Raw genomic sequence first — 21546 nt, forward strand, 5'->3', positions numbered from 1 at the left:
GTACACCTGCCCAACCACAAGCTCATCCATGACATTTCCATCAGATGGAACAGTACCCTCGACATGTTGGAGCGTTTCTGGGACCAGCAGCCTGCTGTGCTGAACACCCTGTGTCCAGGAAGATAAAGAGGCGTGAGGCTATGGCCAGTTTGACATGACACTGATCCCAGAGATCATCAAATTAATGGTCACCTCTGAAAGTGGCAACCACAATCCTCAGTGAGGAAAAAAATCCCACCATCTCCATTATATCTCCAATCTAGTGTTGTCAAAAGACCCGGTACTTCAGTACCAAGTCGGTACTACAAAAATGAAAATGTGACAGTACCAGGTTTCTTTAAGTAACGGTGGTACCGAGGACCCGGTCAACCCGGTTCTTGACGCATACAGCGCTATGATTTCCGCAAAGCAGAAAACGCAGACGGAATCTCAAAATCCAGTCATGAAAATGAAACTTACATTTTAATATGGACAGTCACTGAATTTTTCAAAGTTAGCATCGATTAATCAAATCAAATCTCCAAATGGACCAGTATCTGTAAATGTTACGCTGCAGAAGTTCTGTGTGAATGAATGAATGGCAGAGACGTGAGGATTTGATTACTACATAGACTGACGCACGTGACGCTTGCAGTAATTTCAGCGTCTGCCATGTCAATGAGGACATAGATACATAAACAACATAACCAGAACTGTTCCGAGTCACTTCACAAGCATTTTATTGTTTCATTTCACTAAAACCAGTGTCCATTTAAAGGTATTCACCGTAAAGCATGGCGAAATACACAGCACACCTGTATTTGACGCTCTGTAAACTCTGTGAGAACACACACGACTCGCCGTCACTTTGCTGATAGCGCTGTTTCTCACACATGCACAGAGAGAGAGCGAGAGTCTTACCACGCTGAATGAATGTGCTACATGTAAATTGTATTCTTTGTTGTCTTCTCCTGTCATTAAGAATTATTCGACTTTTTCGAACAAGCATAAGATAAGCCGGTTTCTCTGGTAGTGGGCGGAGCTAATGCTCAAACGGCAATTTAACTGGCTGGTGCTCATCTTTTACCGTCCCTGTTTTGATTTCAGCAAATCAGTAAAGGCATTGTGCTAGAAACATTACTATTATTTAGTAGAATGTATGTGATACTGCTACTACTGTTGACAACATTCTAATAACTTTATTTTTTAAAGAATTAAATCACACAATAGTTCTTTCATGTTTTAATTTTAATGGCAAATCCCCTTTATTTACCATTTAAAGACAAATTAAATTTGGTTGAAACTTGTTTACTATTTTTCATAATTGTATTACTTGTAGAAAAACTTTAAACACAATTGTAAATTAGTATAAAGAATGTCATTGGTTTTATTTTTAGTGATAAAAAGTGTTTTTTTTTTTTTTAATTGGCATATTTTTGTGTTTTGCTTTGGTACCGAAATTGGTACCGAGAACCGTGGGTTTTCACTGGTATCGGTACCGAATACTGAAATTTTGGTACCGTGACAACACTACTCCAATCCAAACCAAATAACAGAGACAATTCCAACGAGATGGGAGTGATCTAGAGGTTATTTCCCATATGAAAGACAGATTCACGCAGGACTTTGATGGCCATTATACATATCTTGAAGGCACTCTCCACTGTGCCTCAGCACTTGACCCGCGTTTTAAAGACCTGGCTTTTCTGGATGACAGTGATGCCAAGGATATAGTATTCATGAAGATAACAGAGGTGGTACAGATGAATGGAGAGGTAAGAACGTCTAAAGATCGTTATTGCAGTTTAGAACTAATAATATATGAAATGCATTATTTTTACATGTTTATGTATTTTAAAGGAAGAGGCCAGTGACACAACAATGCCGAATGAAGACCAGGCAACAGGCACTTTGGAAGAACAGGCCTTCTTTCTGTTGAAAGAGTACAAATATTTTTTTTTTTTGTATATTGCACTTATACGTTCTTTTTATCTTGGAAATACTTAAATAATATGTGCCATGTGTTCTAAAATGGCCCTCTACTGTAAACCGACACTCTGGCTCTGAGAGAAAAGCCAGATTGTAAAAAAAGTATTGGTTTTACTTGGTTAATAAATAATCAAACTAATTCAATGGCACCTCATCCTCTTTCACATAACCACATAAACTTGATCTAATAAGCTAGTGCTGAATTATCGCATCGTATCGTGATATGGGTGTGAATCGTTTCGTATTGCATTGCAAAATGCCACAAATGTATCGTTAATATATCAGATCGGATAATTTGTATCGAGATGCGTATCGAATCGGCATTATACCCTAGATGCCCAACCCTAATTTATACACTGAATCCAAACTTTGTACACTTGCAAATTGGATACTTTGTAAATAACATATCTGCACATTTATAACATATCTGTACATTTATTTAAACAACTACAATTTTTTCCTATACTTCTATTATATAGTACATTATATAATTCTTTTTTTTTTCTTATATTAGTGTTCTTCTGCTCTGCTCTTCTGATTTACTCAATATTTATATATATAAAAAAAAGCTCTTCTAGCATTCATGTCTGTATATTTAACACTTTGGCTTTTGCTGATTCTGAACTAGCCTACAAACATTTTATTTGTGTAAAAATGATTGTAAAGGGATCATATAAACAGAACTCTCATCATCTGAAATCAGATTGGACTTATGAAATTTAGTGCATATAAACATACCTAGTGTAAATAAAGTATGAAATCCAAAAATAATAGACTTTAAAGGTAATACTGATTTTGGAACCCACTAACTTCATTACATGGAAAATTAAACAAAACATTTTGTTGTGCTCTGCAGTAGAACAAACATTAGGAACAACATGAAGTTGAGTAAAAGATGACAGAATTAACATTTTTGGGTGAACTATGCCTTTAAGTTGGATTATCACATGATTTACGGGTAATATATGGGAGTTCCAGCTGCTCCAGTAAGCCAGTAACACAGAGGTGAATATGAGAAGACTAAAAATTACCTTAACGGTGAAATTTGAAAAATCCACACCTTCAGCGCACAGCCTACAAGTTATCTTGGGCCATCTGTGTGTGTGCGGTACACCAAAATGATTGAAAAATATAGGTCTAGGCTATATGACGGCCGAATGTCAGGCTGTTATCACTTTCTCACATAGCCTGAACCGAAACGGTGTGCAGGAGCACTGAGATCTTATCTGAGCACTGCAGAAGCTTGCGTGAAAGAAGCAAAGAGGTATTCGAAACAAAATCTGATAAAGCAGAGAAAAAAATAAATAAGAAGCAAGTGTCACATGCAGATAGCTAGCTCTTGAGCAGCAGTTTAAGTGAGTGTATTCACCTGTTGTTGTGGGTTAATAAGGCCTCAAAACTAAATCTCTCTCCGAATGCTTGCTCAGTCTAATTATAATACACCATTTGTTTATGGACTGACAAATACGTTTGTTCAAGGACTACGGATCGACGGCATGTTTGTTTTTGCTAGAGTGCTACAATGCACACCTACTTTTCCAGCGGCCTTGGTTTCTGAAGTATTTTTCCCATAGGGATTTTAAAAGGTCTTTATTAAAGAGTTATAAGTCATGAACCAAACCAGTCACAAGGAGAATCACAACACTACACAACAGACATTGTAAGGACATTGTTAAAATAGTCCATGTGACATCAGTGGTTCAACCATCATGTTACTGTATGAAGCTACAGGAATACTTTTTGTGTGCAAATAAATCAATAAATAAATAATGACCTTGTTCAATAATTTCTTCTCTTCTGTATCAGACTCTGGCGTGCGCACCACGAAGAAGTTTAATTTTTGGGTGAACGATCCCTTTAACAGCTTTAATGAGGGAAACAATCCCATGAAGACAATTGTGAAAGACAATCCCAGTAGGAGACAATTGAATGAAAATCAATGGAGAAATACAAAACTAAAATATAAACATAAAATTGACTTAAAGATCTTGGAAACAATACAGAAACAAAAGAGTTGAAATAATATGCAGACTGCTGATTTCAACAACAGCTAAAAAAAATCAATTCCCTTATATAGGATTCTAAATTATGTCTGCTGCTATTTACATGAAATATGATAAAATCTAGGAAATATTTATATATATTTATATATATATATATATATATATATATATATATATATATATATATATATATATATATATATAAAATCTATGTTTATGTTTGGAACAACATGAGGGAGAGTAAATGACGACACTTTTCATTTTGGGCTGAAAAGAAGATATTTTGGGGAAACATCTGTTTTTTGGCCATGCAATGGAACACAGTGGGAACCAAAATGATTTGATCACCAACATTTTCCAGCAGAAAACAGAAAGTCTTACACTTTTGAAACATGACTAAATTATAAAGAAAAACTTTTTGGAGGGGAATTATCCCTTTATCGTGAAGAGGTGTGTTGCAGCTGGTTGCAGGCCTTTTTGACGGAGCAGAAGAGCTTGAGTTCTACAGGACCAGAGCATTTCCACAGCACTGAATCAGCTAGTCTCTCTGACTGAACACGCATTCACACCTGAATGCTGAAATAGGTCAGACTTTGATGCATTTCAGCATGATTGTGTGTAGGTGGGGACTGCAAAGGTAAAAAAAAATTCTAAGAACAAAAAGAGCACATTAACAGAAAGCCTGAACCCCAGGCGTCTTCATGAGGAAGACGAGGACATCAGCATGAGCAAGTGATGAAGCTGGCTGCTGCATGTGAGCATCAGCAGGGTCAAATGATTTCCTGAAACCAACAGATGTTTATGAGATCACTGGCTGTTCCCAGCTTATAAAGGGCAGAGGCTGTGTGCAAAAATTAATGCACATGATGTGGTCCCTTTCCATCACACCCTAATTTCAATACTCAGTATTAGCAATTCTGTCAATAATGCTTCAAATACGACCCATCACGATTCTACAGTCCCGACAGCACGACGACAATCCGCCATTTGACTCTTATAACACACGTTTTAAAGCTCTACACGACGTCAGTTAATCTGCAATCATGTTCATGTCGTATCTGACGCTTATCTGTCATTTTTGGTTTGATGATTCATTTGTTTTCATTTTCAGGTATCGCCACGGGATAGGCATCATGACTGAACTTTCGCAGATTTTATTTACGAACTATGCATGTAAAAGCATTATCAGAAAGATGTGTTTGTGTGGTTAATGCCAAAGCCTGATGATTTCATTACAGACGCAGCTGGCTCGCGCATTAGCATCAGGCCTGTGATAACATCATGCGTGATCCGCATCTTCACATCCCTCGATGGGTTTGTAACTAATCTGCGACATGGGATGAATGCTGGAATATGACATACAAATGAAAATGAAGCGCGTCTCACCTTGTAGTGACTGAGCCGTGCAGTGAGCAGCTAAGTTAGCTGCTCTTACGTCCGTTCATTTCATAAAAACAAGTCGATAAGCAGGCGAAAGTAATCAAACCTGAGCGGCGGCTGGGAGAAGTTGAGCGCAGAGACAATGATGGGAGTGTGATCAGCTTGCAATTGAAGGTAGTATTTTATTGTTTTAAGAGAGAATTTACCAGAGAATTGTGATGAAGCACAGTCGGCTTCCTAACGAGAACAAAGTCTATATTTAGAATTTGACATGTCAGTTAAATACAGAAATTTAGTTTTCATGGTAACACCAGCATCTCTGATTGGTGGAACTTTCTTCAGAATTATGGGTAATGTAGTTCTGCACTGGGAATTAAGCTATAAACCACGCCGTTACAGAAGCATCATCACTTAACTCCGAGCTCAGGGTGGATATGTTTTATTGCTGAAAATCTATTTGTCTATGGAAAAATTATTATTATTGTTATTTACTCGAAACTGATTTTTACACTTATTGTCTTTCTTTACACTAATTTTTTCAGATGTGTGTCTCTTTGTGTGAATCTATGTAATCTGAAACTTTATTTGTACATAAATGATATGCTTTTTATGTGAAGTGTCAATAATTATGCATCAGAGATAGTTAAAGGTAGGTAAATTAATAACCATCTGCCCTGTGGCTTTGTTTTATACAATAGTAGATCAATGCTTCCCAAAGTCTATCTATCTATCTATCTATCTATCTATCTATCTATCTATCTATCTATCTATCTATCTATCTATCTATCTATCTATCTATCTATCTATCTATCTATCTGTCCGTCCGTCCGTCCGTCCGTCCGTCCTTCCATCCATCTCTCTATCGTATGGTTTCCAGATCTGAGGTATATGTTTGAGGGTAATGTTTTTAAGCATATTTGTAATGAATGTTTTTTTTTATAAATATCTTGTCACACATCTAAACAAAATCCATACTATAATGTCATACTGCATTATTGAAAAAAATATAGTCTGTTATTCCAATGTGTTAATTCTATGGTTCATTAATGCATATTTAATGAAACTTACAAGACTAAATCTAATTAAGAAGTCAAACATCCAGGACACCGAGTGTACTGTGTATGCATTCAGTTTTATTGAAGGAAGATATCAACTGGCAGCATTTTACCACCTCAAAATGTACAGCAAAATCGAAACACTTATTTAATCAGGATACAAAAATACACATCTCAGTGACCTCCATATTGTAATAAATAGTTAACCATGCATCTACGATAAAAAGGCACAGAAAACAGTCACTTAGTAGTCATAAAAATTACCTAGGCTACTACTTACCAAAATCATCCAGATATCAATACAAGTGACTACCGTAACATTATATCCCAATAGTGAAAACACATACACATCAGTTGTTTAACCTTAATAAATATGCAAGTATTGTAAATATACCTATATATGTAGTCTTAAAAATGAAACCGTGCCATTGTAAACACAATGTAAACAAATGAAACTCACATCGCACTTCTCTTAACTGGATATAAATCATGTCAAAGATATGTTACCTTGCTCTACAAATTCCCCAAATGAATACGTTATTGAAAAACCAGGCAGTTTACAGCTTTGCGTTCGCTATTACAGATAAGCCGAACCCCACTGAACACTCACAATCCAATGAAAAACACTCAGTGGTGGCTTGAGAATTGAACTGAGGTTCATGTGATCATGTGCACATGTATTTAGTGTGGCATGAGAGGAAGACTGCACTTGTGGGATTTGAGTCTGTTGTGAACAAATGGACTACACAGAGGCACCATATACAAGGTCGACCTGCTACAGCTGTCACACAGAGATCATGTAAGGCCAATTAAACTGGGCTTCGGGGAGCTTCATAGCATTCTGGAAAGATCTTGTGTCTTTGGTCATGAGTCTAGCTAGTTGGGGTAATTACCTTTTGTAATGCGGTCACTCAGAAATGCATATCTGTAAAGCATATCAGTAGGCCTACATTCAGTCGTTTTTCAGAATGCGTGGAAGAATAGGTTTCGATATTATAGAACCACAAGCAGTTGCTAAAAAATGCACCATTTGATTGTCGGATCAAATGTTTATCAGATTATTTTTCTTAATAAACCCAGATTACATTTTATGCACCGATTTTGGAAAAAAGTCTTTGAATGGATTTTAAAAAGGTTTGTGTTATACAGGGACCGAGTGGTAGTTGAAAAGCCTTTACATTTCCTAAAAGAATACACAAATGAAAGGGAATGTGTAAAACCTGACGCACATTCCAATCTGCAGAGGTTTTCACATGGGCCTGCCATTAAACAGCCAATCTGAAATGCCTATAGGCAGACGCTGAAACCTTAGCAGGTGCTCACTACTGAGAAAAGACGGGAAGTGAGAGACATTAAGTTGCCAATTAAACCGCAACAAAAAAATGATATGGATTTCTGAAAAATGCAGGCTGCACTGTTGTGACACCAGTGGTTCTCAGCTGCTAGAATGCAATTAACTGTATAGCTGTGTCTAGTTATAAAGACACATCATTTTTCATTTTGTACATCCAGCATTATGTGCCCAATCAAACTGGACGGTGTTAATTTCGTCTTTCATTCGGTGGAAGCTAGATGCATTGCACAGATGCCAATATGGACAAGGCCAAACTACATTAAATACGGGTTCACTTACAACAAGAATAAACATGGTTTGTGCAGACCACAATGTGTTTTGTGTGGTGAATTATTGGCTGCCGAGAGCATAAAGCCATCACTGACATTTATAAAAAACAAACACACAAGCTATAAAAAGCGTAAATCACACTTTTACTGTTTGCGCATTCACAGTTCATGATAATGTTAATGACTTTTAAGGACGTTTTCTTGTTTGGCGCCATGAGATGTTGAACGCAAAATCCAGCTCCTGGAGCAAAACCAGTTGAGAACCACTAATATAATAATCTATTATTGATTAATGAACGCTGTCGTACATTCAGTCTCATTTTTAATCCCATCGTTTCATAATAATGGCTTAACTCTCAATGAACTCTTCAAATGTGTATTTTTCTTTTTAAAACCATCCTGTTCGGTTCCACCCAACAGACCGAACCCCGTCCTCCAGGTCTGTTCTCATCCTCCATATTTGTTTGAATTCTCACTTTAGGTAAATTGTGGGTAGAATAGCATTTCTTGGTTGGGAAGACCACATCTTTTCCGATACTACTCACTTTCGCTCTGTATATATATCAAGTACTACTTTGATGTTATTGAACACCCTCTAGAGGAACGTTATAATATAATATAAACCTAAAATCCACTGTTATGAGTCCCATGTGCACTGTTCGTCGGGTTGGCTTATGTAGAACTACGTGTAGCTCCGAGCTCGAAATTTTCCATTTTGCGGAAAAAATAGAGGCACAACAGTTTTATAGTCGATATGAGGAAACATCCAGCCGTCAAGCAATTTATCCTGGAAGCACGCTTAGACAGGATCAACAATTTGCTCATGGAAGATTTATGAATTTTGGAGAGAACATGGCATGATTCGTCTGACCCCAAGTCCACCTTAATCCAAAACCCAAAAAAGAGGAGTGTGTGAAGTTTATCTTTTTAGTTTTCCATGGAAAAACCTCACATAAGAAAGCTTCGTAGAGAAGAAATGTATCAAAAGAAATACAATATTGCACCTTCCATTGAGTACAACAGCACTTAACGTGTAAAGGCGATTACTAAACAGAATAATTCACAAAGGTGTTACGGTGCTCTATACACAAATCAATGTGTCATCTGATAATATCATGTAAGCGTTCTGTTATACAAAGGCTTTAGTTAACAGTTTAGACTTATATACAGTGCATATATTAACAAACAAACAATCTCTTATACCCTGTTAATGCCACCAACCAAATGTAGATGATCCTATCAAACTTGCACTGGGTTCCTGAACTCAGTAAATATCAACTATGTAAAGTTGCAGGTCAACTGCAATTTCTTATTCAAAAACAATAGAAGTCCTATTTCAACTAATGTATAATAATACGCTCTAAACGTCAAAGAGTCGCCGTGTTCATGTTTTTCCGAACCACTTCAGATTTGACCATTTTCAGTGAATATTTCAAACATTTGGGTTCAATTAACCTTTTGAAATGTTCTAAAGAACAATTCGCTTTAAAAACCAGGGGACATTCGCTTTGGTACTTATTTCACTGACTTACCTAACGTCCTACTGTAAGATTAAAAGATTTCTTACCAATAAAGCTCATCTGACGATAAATATGGCACATGACACTGCTTTGACACGAGGTTTCCATGCAGACAGAGGAATAGAAATAATTCAGCAGTCTACTTTGACCAAAGGGATGCTTCAGTAGTAACAAATGGCATTATACTAAATTCATATAAAACTTGTTCAAGTTTGTACAATAAAAAACAAGACGCAGATCATGCAGTAAAACAGCTATCCAAATATAGCAAGCATACCATGCATCAGTATTTCACTGGTGAAGGAAACCCCTTTTGACCTTTTCTGGCCTGCGCCGCCGCACTCGATGATTGCCGTTTGATTGCGATACACCAGCAGACTTTTCCCATCTTCTTAAAATGTAAACAGTGCAGAATATTGCTGACACACCGCATCGGCCTCCTATTGTTGCCATCTACCGCAAGGCAAAGAGCCAGTGAGCTACTCAGAGGCCGTGGGCTCCTCTCCTCGGTTTGGAAGTCCTGTTCTGCTACTTGATTTGTAATCTGTTAAAGAGGCCAGAGGTCACGTGCATGATGAGAATTGCATACCTGATTGTGCCGTCGATGCGATAAATGAGGAATGGCTTTTCTATGGGGCTAAAAGTCTCGGACACAATCCTTGTCCTTTTGGCACCAAAACAAACATCCCTAGCTTTTCTACAAGCTATTCCTACAGAGATCCACGACACCAAAATGCTTCCCACGCTTCTCAAGCTCCCGCTTCAACTCCTCTTTCGCTCAGGAACGGAATGTGTGATGACGTCTCTCACAGGTCCACCATCGAACTCTTGGCCAAGTCCTTAGTTCCCTGGAGAATTCTCTTCATATGACCCACCTTCGAGATCCCCAGATCCTAGAGGAAGCAGACAAACACAAGCGCACTCAGAACGAGGCGTTTCCAGAGCTCACACCTTCAGGAGTTCAGGTTTTTAAAAAGTTTTTTCTTTTTTTCTTTTTTTTTGCATTTAATTACTCTTTGATTCTTTTGGATTTTTGTTTTGCAGAATAAAACACTTTACCTGCACTATTGATATCATAAACCAACCAAGATTTAGTGTAACCAAAGCATTTTATTTTAGTGTCTTTGCTACACATACGTTACAAATACTTACTATGGTAATAACAGCAAATTATACATAATTACAAGGAACCAATCCTAAAGTACCTAACCCTAAAGCTACAGTAAATCCATGTTTTATTTAATATTACTCAGTAACTACACTGTAACAGAGACACCTTTAAATAAAGTTCAAATGTAATTTAAAAAAAACAAAACATATTTTAAAATAGTACTTAAAAATGTGTTAAATGTTCCATGCAATACAATTGCATTGAACAAAAAAAAAAGTAAAAGCTGTATTTTCTCTTAGACATTATTACCATTTTAACAGTAATGAATTAACAATTGTGATTTAAACAAAAACACTCACATTTCTTAAAGGGTAAAGCTGATTTTCAACCAGCTTTGTATTACAATGTTAAATGTGTGGTCTTTCTCCGTGTTACACTCGCACTGAGATATTCCATTTATTTGATAGCAAAAGTCAGACGGATGTCGTAAAATGCCTCATTCTGCATCATCCGGTGAACTTCTAACAGCGTTTTGTGAAAATTATAGATTGTTATTGCTCACACACAGTCGTATCGACTCCAGTGCATTATGGGTGTTGAAGTTCCCTACTTTTCTGCCAACGCAAACACTACAATTAACCCTCTAAGTAAGACTATTTTTTCTTTTATGTAATTTGTATTATAAATGCTATGTCAACACAGGAGTCTTGAATGTATGTTTTGCGGTATTGACCATACACTTAAGTACAATCATACTTTTCCACAATCATTTTAAACAGATAATCAGTCAAACTATGGAAATCCCTGACTCTGGTGTCTCTCTGAGCAAACTGTAGTAGGTCTGAGATCCAGCCACAGAAAAAGTGACATCTAGTGGCAGGCAGGCTAATCTAAACGAGGCTTTACGCAGACACAAACAGACTACAGATTTATTATGTTAAAAAAAAGTTTCCATTTAAGCCATTTGTGTACTATATCTGCTATTATTTTAATTATATATTGCCATTTTATCGGTCATCGTCCACTATGCTCTCTAGATATTTCTATCAGCACCAGCCATTACAACACCAATATCAGCTGATCAATAGTTAAGGAAACACAACAACCCAGGTTAACCTCGGGTTCAAACAATGCAGCTGATCCAGTCACAATACCATTGAATTTGAGCTCGATTGGTTCACAGCTGAAACACACCGATCTATTTATGATTCAGGACATCCCTAAAGACAGAATGAGGTTAGACCAGATAAATGGCAGGGACATTTGAAATGGGGGGACATAACAGAGGCGTAAAAACGGCACAGTCCAAGGTTCACTAGTACTTGTGATAATAAGTGTGACCAGAGCACTTCACACACATTCACTACACACAACACTAATGTACTAATGTAATTCTTCAACAGTGGGAGGTCTGATCCATGCGCATTTATAGCACCTTTATTGAATGTATTGTCATCTATTTATTACTTCAACAAGTGCACATGAAAGCGGGATTGAGTTTCTGGCGAGGATGTTTATAGTGATCTATCACTGTGCAACTGTTTATTATATTGGACCATTCGAGTGATAATCCTAGACAGTTTCAAAGTTTAACACTGCTCCACTATACACAGCTATAACCAATCAAATGCTGTATAATTGCATCAGTCTCACAAGATCTGAACAAAAATGAACAATACTAAACAAATGTGAATAGAGTCTGTTTTGGGATTTGATCACAACTATTATATATATTTTATTACATATTATATTATATAGTATGTCTCTAATGGTTTTGCTAGTGTTTTCTCCTATCTTAGAAAGTTGATATTTCCCATTCTCATTAAGCATTGTTATGTGATTTTTTTTAATTTGCAAAAATGTGCCAAATGTTCTGTACTTGTTTTTACTTTATACAGCCTTGATAACATGCAGTTGATAACACTGTGATATAGTTAGTTACACTGTTGAACAAAAGTCTGGGGTAAGTAAGCCGTTTTTAACTTTTATTTAACAAGGATGCATAAAATTTATAAAAAGTGACAGTACGGGCGTAAAAAATATTTTAATTTTTAAGTATCACAGTTTCCACAAGATAATATTAAGTAGCACAGCTGCTTTCAACATTGACAAATCAGTATATTTGAATGATTTCTGAAGGATCATGTGACACTGAAGTAATGAAGTAATCACAGGAATAAATTAAATGTAAAAATATGTGAACCTGGAGCACAAAACCTTAAGTCGCTGGGGTATATTTGATGCAATAGCCAACAATACATTGTATGGGTCAAAATTCAATTTATATCAAAATGTAATTTTTGTTTAATAATATGCATTGCTATGGATTTTCTCAATATTTCCACCTTTTTTTGCACCCTCAGATTCCAGATTTTTAAATAGCTGTATCTCGGCCAAATAACATCAATGCAAAGCTTATTTATTCAGCTTTCAGATGATGTATAAATCAACAGTTTTGACTGGTTCTGTGATCCAGAGTCACATATGTTCAGATATAAAAGTTACTTTTTAATTGTAATAGCAGTATTTACGATATTACATTTTTTACTGTATTTTGAACAAATGAATGCAGCCTTGATGAGCACAAGAGACTTCTTTAAAAAAAAAAAATCTGACAGACCCCAAACCTTTGAACGGTAGCTGAGTACTCAAGAAACTCAAGATCATTTCGGCATGTTCATAGCAGGTGTAAACATGGCCTGATTTGCTCAAAGCGCTCCCTGAATCACACACACATAAACATGGTGACTGTACTCATGAGCATGTCGTTGTGCAGCTGCCCATCATACAACCGCATCTCCAGAACCTAGCCGACTTAAAATAACCCTACGTGCGTCAGGCGGTTAGTCGTGTAAGTATTCGGAGACCCGAAGGACACTTGCACAGAGGAAGCCAAGCAGAGCAGTGCAGCACAAAATAGCAAACAGGGTGACAGGTAAGAGGACAGAGAGAGAGAGAGTCAAAGAGCGAGATGGACAGAGAAAGAGCGTTTCGGTTGTTCTGAGGGACATGGTGAGGCACAGAAAGGGGTTGTGTGTATACCTTGAGGTCTCTCCTCTCCAGGTGCAGGAGCTCGGAGCCGCGGATGTCGTGGCGGATGAAGGTCTCTTTGTATTCTCCCAAGCTGAGCTGCTCCAGCCAGACGGCCACCTCCTCAGTGCCCCACCTCTGAACTACACAAGTACAGAGCGAGAAGCCCCCTTCAGTGTCCAACCCCCGTACACTCGCAGGACACAAGCAAACAGGGTCAGGCCGAGAGGAGGAACAAGTCAAAAACAACCACAAAAGGAAAAGGGGACCAAAATCAAATCAAACCAAACAGGAAAGAGAAGACACAGAGAGAAGTGGCGGCAGCAGCTGGCAAAGAGAGGGTTAAACAGGTTCGGTTTGGTCACTGGCACATCCGGAGGCGTTTCTGGCATGCAGGTTATCACAGTGGCACGTCCACCATCATCCCATTAAGAGCAGACACAGAGACAGGAGAGAGAGGAAGAGGAGGAGGGAATGGGAGGCTGAAGCCTGTGCGATCTAACGCTCCTAAAGTCTCGGAAAACACTCTGTTGTTGAGGATGGCGTGTTAAATCCCTGCAGCAGACGTACGCGTCCGAGCCAGGGCCAAACTACGTTCAGTGGAAGAGTGTGGACGTATGCAAATCTGTTATGGCATTCACCCTGGATAAACACGCCTGAAAATGATATTTGGTAAACAGGCAGAGAGCCTACTTTGATCCCTGTGCCATCATCACTACCAGAGCAGTATGTACTAAATATGCACTGTCCTCAGGAATCTGCACTGTTTCAACAAGAATTAAAGGTCATGTGCGTAACTTTGGTCTTTGGTGTTGTTGTTGTTTTTTAAGTGCAGACAACTCCAGGAAGAATTCGTCGCTCGAGGTTAGGTCAAGCAAATCTGCACTAATAAATCATCTGCACTAATATATATATGTATTATTGTCATTATTATTTATTATTATATGAATTATTATTGAATTGATTGATAATTTTTTCACCTTCTAATATAAATCAAGAAAATCACTAAAAACAAAAACAAAATTATCTAGCTTATATTAAGTATATATATATTTTTTTTACTACTGTTATTATTATTAGCATTATTAGGGATGATATTAATGCATAAAATATACATTGCACATTGATAATAATACTAATACTGATAATAATAATAATAATAATAATAATACACATAATTTGCCAATTCTTGGAGGCTAACACTGAAATTGAGTTTTTTCACCTGCTAATATGAAACGAAAAAAAAAACGGAAAAAAAAATGTTCTTTTTTTATTATGACTGTTATTAGCATTATTAAGGATGACATTGATGTGTAAATGCCCATTATTTATATATATATATATATATATATATATATATATATATATATATATATATATATATATTAGTAATAATAATGTTTGAAGCATATTTTATTATGATTGTTATTATTTTTTTTAACAAAAAATAAATGGACATTTTTGGAGGCTTTGGAGTTTTTTTGCCATTTTGAAATGAATTAATCATAAACCAAATGATCTTGGGCATCAGTCTCTTCCTGTCTAAACGGTCCTGGCCAGGATGAGCTGCAGTATAAACCAGACTTTCTAAGTTGAATTCACTTTCCAAACATTGCTCTGTTTGCTTGAGTTGCTCAGTAGTCAATGTCTGCTTCAACAAATGGGATGAGTTTGGGGCAGGACTGTCAATTTGGCGGGAATCTGGGAAGGAGGAGTGTTTTGGGCACCTGTTTGGAAAAGCATCATTACTTTATACATTTCTGTTCTGTGCTGCCAGTGACAGGAACTACACACTTCACCTTTAGGCGTTAAACGTGTAGCACATGCAGTGCAGTATGACATGTTTGGGTTTGTGTTGTTCCCCTTCTGTGTGGTACACCTTGGTTTGTGCCTGCTGTTCATGTGTAGACACATGGACTGTTTCTGACTCACAGGACAACACATGACCAGAGGAGTGCAGGGGTGCTCATGGATGGTTGGGTTGGACTGAGGACCACTGGACATGAACAGAGAGTCCTCTCAGAAGAGGATGTACATGCTGTGTGCTGTGCGCTCTATATCATCAGGTCACTGCCTCCATGGGCCATCACTTCCTTTAACAGTTCCCCATGTTGTCAGCAGTATTTTTTTTTTCTTTTTCAGCGTCTCAGTGTCCTGCCTTTGCATTTTTTCCATTTAAAAAGCAAGATGTAACCCTAATCCACTTTTACATGACTATGGATGCAACAAAAGATGATGCATCAATGATTTTAATTTCTGTCACATGTGAGGATATTCAGATGCTGTATATGTAGACACACACACACACACTTACCTGACTGTGGGCTGGACTTCTTCTGAGCTTTCTCTTTCTTGAACTTTGGCACTATGCGAAACATGCCTCCCCGACTGTTTCTTTTTCCGTACTCGAGGGAGTTATCCTGTCTCACACAAGATGACATGTCAGTCTCGGAGTCAAGGAACTGCAACACACTCACTTCACATTTGTTAGTGTATTATACATGCACAGTATTGTTGAAATGTTTAGGGTCAGAAAGATTAAAATGATCTTATGCACAAAAGGGTTGAATTGATTTGACCAATAATCCAGTAAAAAACAGTAATATTGTGAAATATTTTTACTGTTTAAAATAACTTGGTTCTACTGTATTTGAATATATTTTAAAATGCAATTTTGCCACATGATCCTTCAGAAATCACGCTTATTAATTTTTTTTTTAAACTGTAATACATTTATTTATTATTATTTTTTGTTGGAGGGTGGTTAATAAACAGAAAGTTCAAACAGAACAGCATTTATTTATAAATATAATTTATTTTTGCAATATTATAAATATGTTTACTGTCACTTCAGATCAGACTGAACCCATACCATAATACTATTAACATAATTATTGTTATTATGATTATATTATGTTTTTTTTTTTTTAAGATTAAGTAATTTGGTTAGGTTTTTTTGGTCTTTTTCTCTCTCTCTCTCTCTCTTTCTATATATGTATATGTATATATACTTTTTTAAATGATTTTTTAAGTAGGTCTATAATTTAGTCCTTTTTTAAGTAGGTCTATAATTTAGTCCTTTTTTAAGTAGGTCTATAATATTTTGAATAATTTTTTATTTTAGTTTTTTTTTATTCTAGTATGTAAAGTTGCTTTGGCAACTAGCTGAAATAAAACAAGTTTAAGTTTTTTTTTATTCAAAACAAATGTTTGTTTGATTTTGTAATAGTTATAGTTTACTATAATAACTCAAGTCACATATATTTAAACACTAGTGTATGTATACATATTAGGCTAGCCAACATTGTGGAAATTAGATATTTTTAATAGAACAAGGGAAAATAAGATATATGAAAGAACATCAAGTTGGAACCACATTTGACCCACTGACTTTCACTCTACACGTGGTTTTGTGTTTTACATAAAAAAGAAAGTTCTCCAGGTTTGTAATGACATGAGGGTGAATAAATGATGTCTATCAATGAAATCTCTCCAGTAGGGAGCAAGCTTCAAGGGAGCTGTTCTTTCTGCTTCCCTCAGGATGTGCTCACCTCCTCGTCGTTGGGCTGTAAGATGTGGTAGAGCCAGGGGATCTCAGCCAGCTTTCCCAGTTCAAGCTCAACGCTCTGCAGGGCACTGGACAGCAGCTCCTCATGCGGAGGGTCCAGTTGCTACAGAAATAAACTCACGGACTGAGTCAATGAGTCAAAGCCTCAGCTCATTTCCTCTTTCCTTTGCTACTGTATCTGGTGGACTACTATAGCCATACGCAACTGGCATGGTCATTCTGGTGAAGGGAGATTGTATTGCTTGAAAAACTGTTATTATAGTTAATTGTGTTTCATTTAAAGGAGCAGTGTACCCAAAAGTGAAAATTAGCTGAAAATTCCCTCCATCCAAGTATAAGCTTTGTATTAGATGCTTCTCCTAAAATGCTTTCAACATAGATGTAAAAAAAAAACAGATGTAAGACTCCATTTGCTCTGCATCTCATTGCAGTTTAAGAGAAAAAACGGAGATGTTAAAAAGATCTCAAATGGGTATTCTTCCTTATGGGGACCTATCTCTTTTTTATGTCTTGGAAAAGGTTAAAAGCATTAAATCAACTCACCAGTGGCACTCGTCCTACTAGCAGCAACTCGGTCTCGTTGTGCAGGGCCTTCACGGTGCTGGCCACCTCAATGGCAGTGTTTCTCGTCAGACTCTGAGGAGAACAGATGAATCAGACGTGAGGATTTACTCATATTTGAACTATGAGGACGACAGAACACATTAGTTGGAGAAGGAGAGAGACACTTGTTTTTAATGACAATGCTAAATGATTTTCATCTTGTGCTCTGAGATTGATTACATGTGCTTTGGAAAAAATAAAAATCAGTAGAGCACTTTGACCTCTTTCACACCAAACCCAGGTTATAATTGTGTGATACGGCGACAAAGGAGGTTTTTGTAATAGTATAGAGGATGAATGGTGATCCTTAAGTGCTGGCCCTGCTCACCTCGGGGAACTTGGGGTGTGTTTTGTTGATGGCGTGCGAGGAGGCGTTGACGGCGTGGGCCAGCTCCTGCTCGAGGAGTTGGTAGTTTTCGGCAGCCTCGCAGATCCGGGTGATGAGATCTTCTGCGGCTCGAGCGCACATCTGGATGAGCGTGGCCTCCTCCTCTGTGGCCAGATCCACAGAGTGCTGAGGATACAGGTGCGGCCTCAGCGGAGGCTTGTCGTATTTCAGTTTATCCTCCCAAGACTTAAGCGTGTTTTCAAACGCCTTTGGTGAAAAACAAATACAAGACTCTTTTAAATGATGCCAAGTTTTACAGCCAGTGTTTAGCAAGGTTACACACATTGACACATATATACCATCTTACTTACTAAGACATATAACGAGATCCTCACCGCAGAACACAAGATCCAAGGGCATGGTTGGATCCAGATCCAACTCCTCCCACCTGACATATACCTAAACCTACCTGTCTCCACCCCTAAATTCTACAATCTCCACCCCCTAGATGTGGATCCAACCACGCACCAGGATCTTGGTTCTACAGTGAGGGGCTACTGCATATAACTGGAAGATAAAGAGTGGCAACTGATATTAATACAGTCGGCTTCTACACTGTTATAAAACTCTCATTGATTTACATTATAAACAGAATTTTGTACTTCAATTTGACCATATAAATAACGATATTTGCACCAGATTTTCGCTCAGTTTGGGCCTCTGAATATAAATTGAGGTGCTATATCCTCTTTGAGTAATAGCTCCATGTTCTCACTGTATCATAATATATTATGAACCATAAAAGCCTGATGTATCAAATATGATACTACGCAAACCACATATGCAAACATTACTTTTCAAAAGTTTGGGGTCAATACGATTTTTGTCTATATAAATTAATAATTTTATTCAACAAAGACACATTACATTGATCAAAAGTGACTATATATATTATATACTATATATAATAATAAATGCTGTTCTTTTGAAATGTGTGTTAATCAAAGATTCCTAAAAAAATTAATTACAGCTTTCACAAAAATATTGAACAGCGCGACAATAATGCTAAATAATAATACCACAAAATTGCTGTTTTACTGTATATTTGATCAAGCTAACACAGTCTTAGGCCCGGTTTTCACAAGTGCGTTTTCGTTTTAAAACATAACTTTTGCTACGGTTAAGCCTATCATTTACACTTCTCCAGTGTTGTGGGTAACGCGTTACAAAGTAACGCGTTAGAGTACTCTAATTACTTTTTTCCTGAAATGTGTAACTTAACGCGTTAGTTTCGTGCGTAAGTAATCAGTAACTTCGTTATTTTTTTTAAAAAGTAATCCGTTATTTTAAGGAAAGGAAAATCCCGACTGCAGCCTGCTTTTTGTCAGACAGTAGTCCTAGGTCTACTGTGCCACCTGCGGATGTACAGTATCAGCGGAGCCGAAGCTCTGTGATCGTAAAGTCAATGGCTGTGATGCGTCTGTGCCCTGCGCCTGACCCTGTGTGTGTGTGGGGTTTTTTTTTTTTTTTTTCGAACTCCCGGCAAGATAGCAGAGAGGACAGCGTTTGGTTTATGGAAGTACGCACATTATTTTCAATGTGTCAACGAAAAAGAAAAGAACATAACGGTAAAATGCACACTCTGCTTTGGTGAAAAGCTTCTGTCGACCGCCAAAAATTCTACCTCAAATTTAACGCTACGTTTTAATCACTACTTTGAAGAGTAAATGTAAGAGGACTGTGTTCAAGCGAATTTAGGCTTGTGACTGTGAGTGACACTTTAATAATAATTAGTTCGGCTATTAAGCGATTTGTCATTTGCCTGTGTGGCAGTGAAGGATTTAATTCGGTTTGTTATCATTTTTGTTTGACAGGCAGCTGTTAATTTCTGTTAGATCATTGGCTGGCTGGTTGTTCATCATTTCTAAATGGATTTAAATCTGCAAGCCTGTTTAAGGTTGTGTTTACAAGTAAGCATAGCTACTTGTACTTTGATAACTGCATTATTTAAAGTTAAAGAAAAATCAGGAGTTATCTTGTGGTGCTCATAATATACAGTAGCCTCGGCTACCCGGGCTGGGTGCGAATTTTGATTAATAATATGTTCTGTGATAATAAATAAATAAAACGCCATGTGGAATAGCCGATTGCTGACTGTCTTTCCTGTTATTGTTATCATGCAGTGTTAATTTAGTCGGATGACTGACGTTATTCATTGTCGGGAGTCACAACTTCTAGGTGCATTTAAAGGGGCCGGGGGCTGTGTCTGTCGTGTGTGAGCCACTGCAAACGGCTTTTAATTTTTGGTAACGCATGAGTACTCTAACGCGTTACTTTTATGAATAGGTAACGCTGTATCATAACTGATTACTTTTAATTGATGGTAACGTTGTAACCTAACTAACTACTTTCCAAAGTAACTATACCCAACACTGCACTTCTCCGACATTTTCAATGTTCGAAAAATTGCTGCTGACCCCGTTTTGGTTTGAAAAACACTGTTTTAAAACAAAAACGCAGAAGAATGAGTAGTGAGCAGAAGAGACTTCCTTCAACAACATTAAAAAAAAACTTAAGAACTTTTGAACATTAGTGTAAATGAAACCCTTTTGGACAAATTATTCATTAATTTGTTCTAATCCCGTTTTATGGTAATATTGTGGAAATAAATTCCCCATATCCCGATTGTTCCTCAGAAACACTCACACGGTCCCTTGTCAGCATCTGAGCCCGGTTCTTGTGCTGAATCTTGATGACTCCAGGAGGCTGGATCCAGGCTTCTCCATCCACCTGGACCGGCACTCCTTCATCTCCCAGGATGGTGATCTTCACCGTGCGACACTGGGAGGAAGAGGAGAGTCACACACACTATCATCATCAGTCACAGCCTTTACACGTCTGTGTCATTCGTGTGTGAGGTGTGTTTACCTGTGCAATACGGTGATGCTGCAGTTTAATCACCCTCGACACAGCCATCTGCATACTCCCAAACACAGCCACCACTTCCAAAATCTTATCATCAAACGAAGGGGCGCAGAATATCTGCACAAGAAGACAAAAAAACACAAATAGTCAAAATAGCTCACCACCACAAGGGGGCTCCTTACACGCTCACCCTCACCATTCACAATTCACAAACAGTTTCTCCTAAAAGAAGAAATCAATCAGATGCTTTCTGTCATCTGATTGATGTTTTTAGCAAGTAAAAGACTAAATCGTAAAAATGGTACATGGTACAACTTTTATATCATAAGTAATATTTCAAGATGCAAGCTGAATGATGAATCAACTTTACTAGATTATCCACACACCATCTTTAAGAAAATATTAAAAATGTGAGCATCAAATATGAAGTAC

General features: G+C 37.4%; 2 protein-coding genes across 10 annotated transcripts in view; both read right to left on the bottom strand.

Annotated features, from left to right (window-relative positions):
* The window catches only part of LOC113109027 (A-kinase anchor protein 11-like), a 29147-nt gene extending 23575 nt beyond the window's left edge, over window positions 1-5572 (bottom strand). For all 3 annotated transcript variants that reach the window (XM_026272505.1, XM_026272504.1, XM_026272503.1), the window contains exon 1: window positions 5358-5572. The gene's annotated coding sequence lies outside the window, so the exon portion shown is untranslated. The remainder of the gene's footprint in view (window positions 1-5357) is intronic.
* Window positions 5573-6464: 892 nt separating this feature from the next.
* The window catches only part of LOC113109029 (diacylglycerol kinase eta), a 74993-nt gene continuing 59911 nt past the window's right edge, over window positions 6465-21546 (bottom strand). For 5 of the 7 annotated variants that reach the window (XM_026272507.1, XM_026272509.1, XM_026272506.1 and 2 more), the window contains 8 exons: window positions 21118-21231; window positions 20896-21030; window positions 18190-18456; window positions 17802-17894; window positions 17242-17361; window positions 16005-16110; window positions 13703-13833; window positions 6465-10442 (listed from right to left, as the gene is read on the bottom strand). In XM_026272507.1, the coding sequence (XP_026128292.1) occupies window positions 10356-10442; window positions 13703-13833; window positions 16005-16110; window positions 17242-17361; window positions 17802-17894; window positions 18190-18456; window positions 20896-21030; window positions 21118-21231 (1053 nt within the window). In that variant the 3' untranslated portion in view covers window positions 6465-10355. The remainder of the gene's footprint in view (window positions 10443-13702; window positions 13834-16004; window positions 16111-17241; window positions 17362-17801; window positions 17895-18189; window positions 18457-20895; window positions 21031-21117; window positions 21232-21546) is intronic. The other 2 variants (XM_026272513.1, XM_026272508.1) reach the window with 1 other exon arrangement.

This window comes from Carassius auratus, chromosome 9 (genome assembly GCF_003368295.1).
Source record: "Carassius auratus strain Wakin chromosome 9, ASM336829v1, whole genome shotgun sequence".
In the NCBI taxonomy this organism is placed as follows: domain Eukaryota; kingdom Metazoa; phylum Chordata; class Actinopteri; order Cypriniformes; family Cyprinidae; genus Carassius; species Carassius auratus.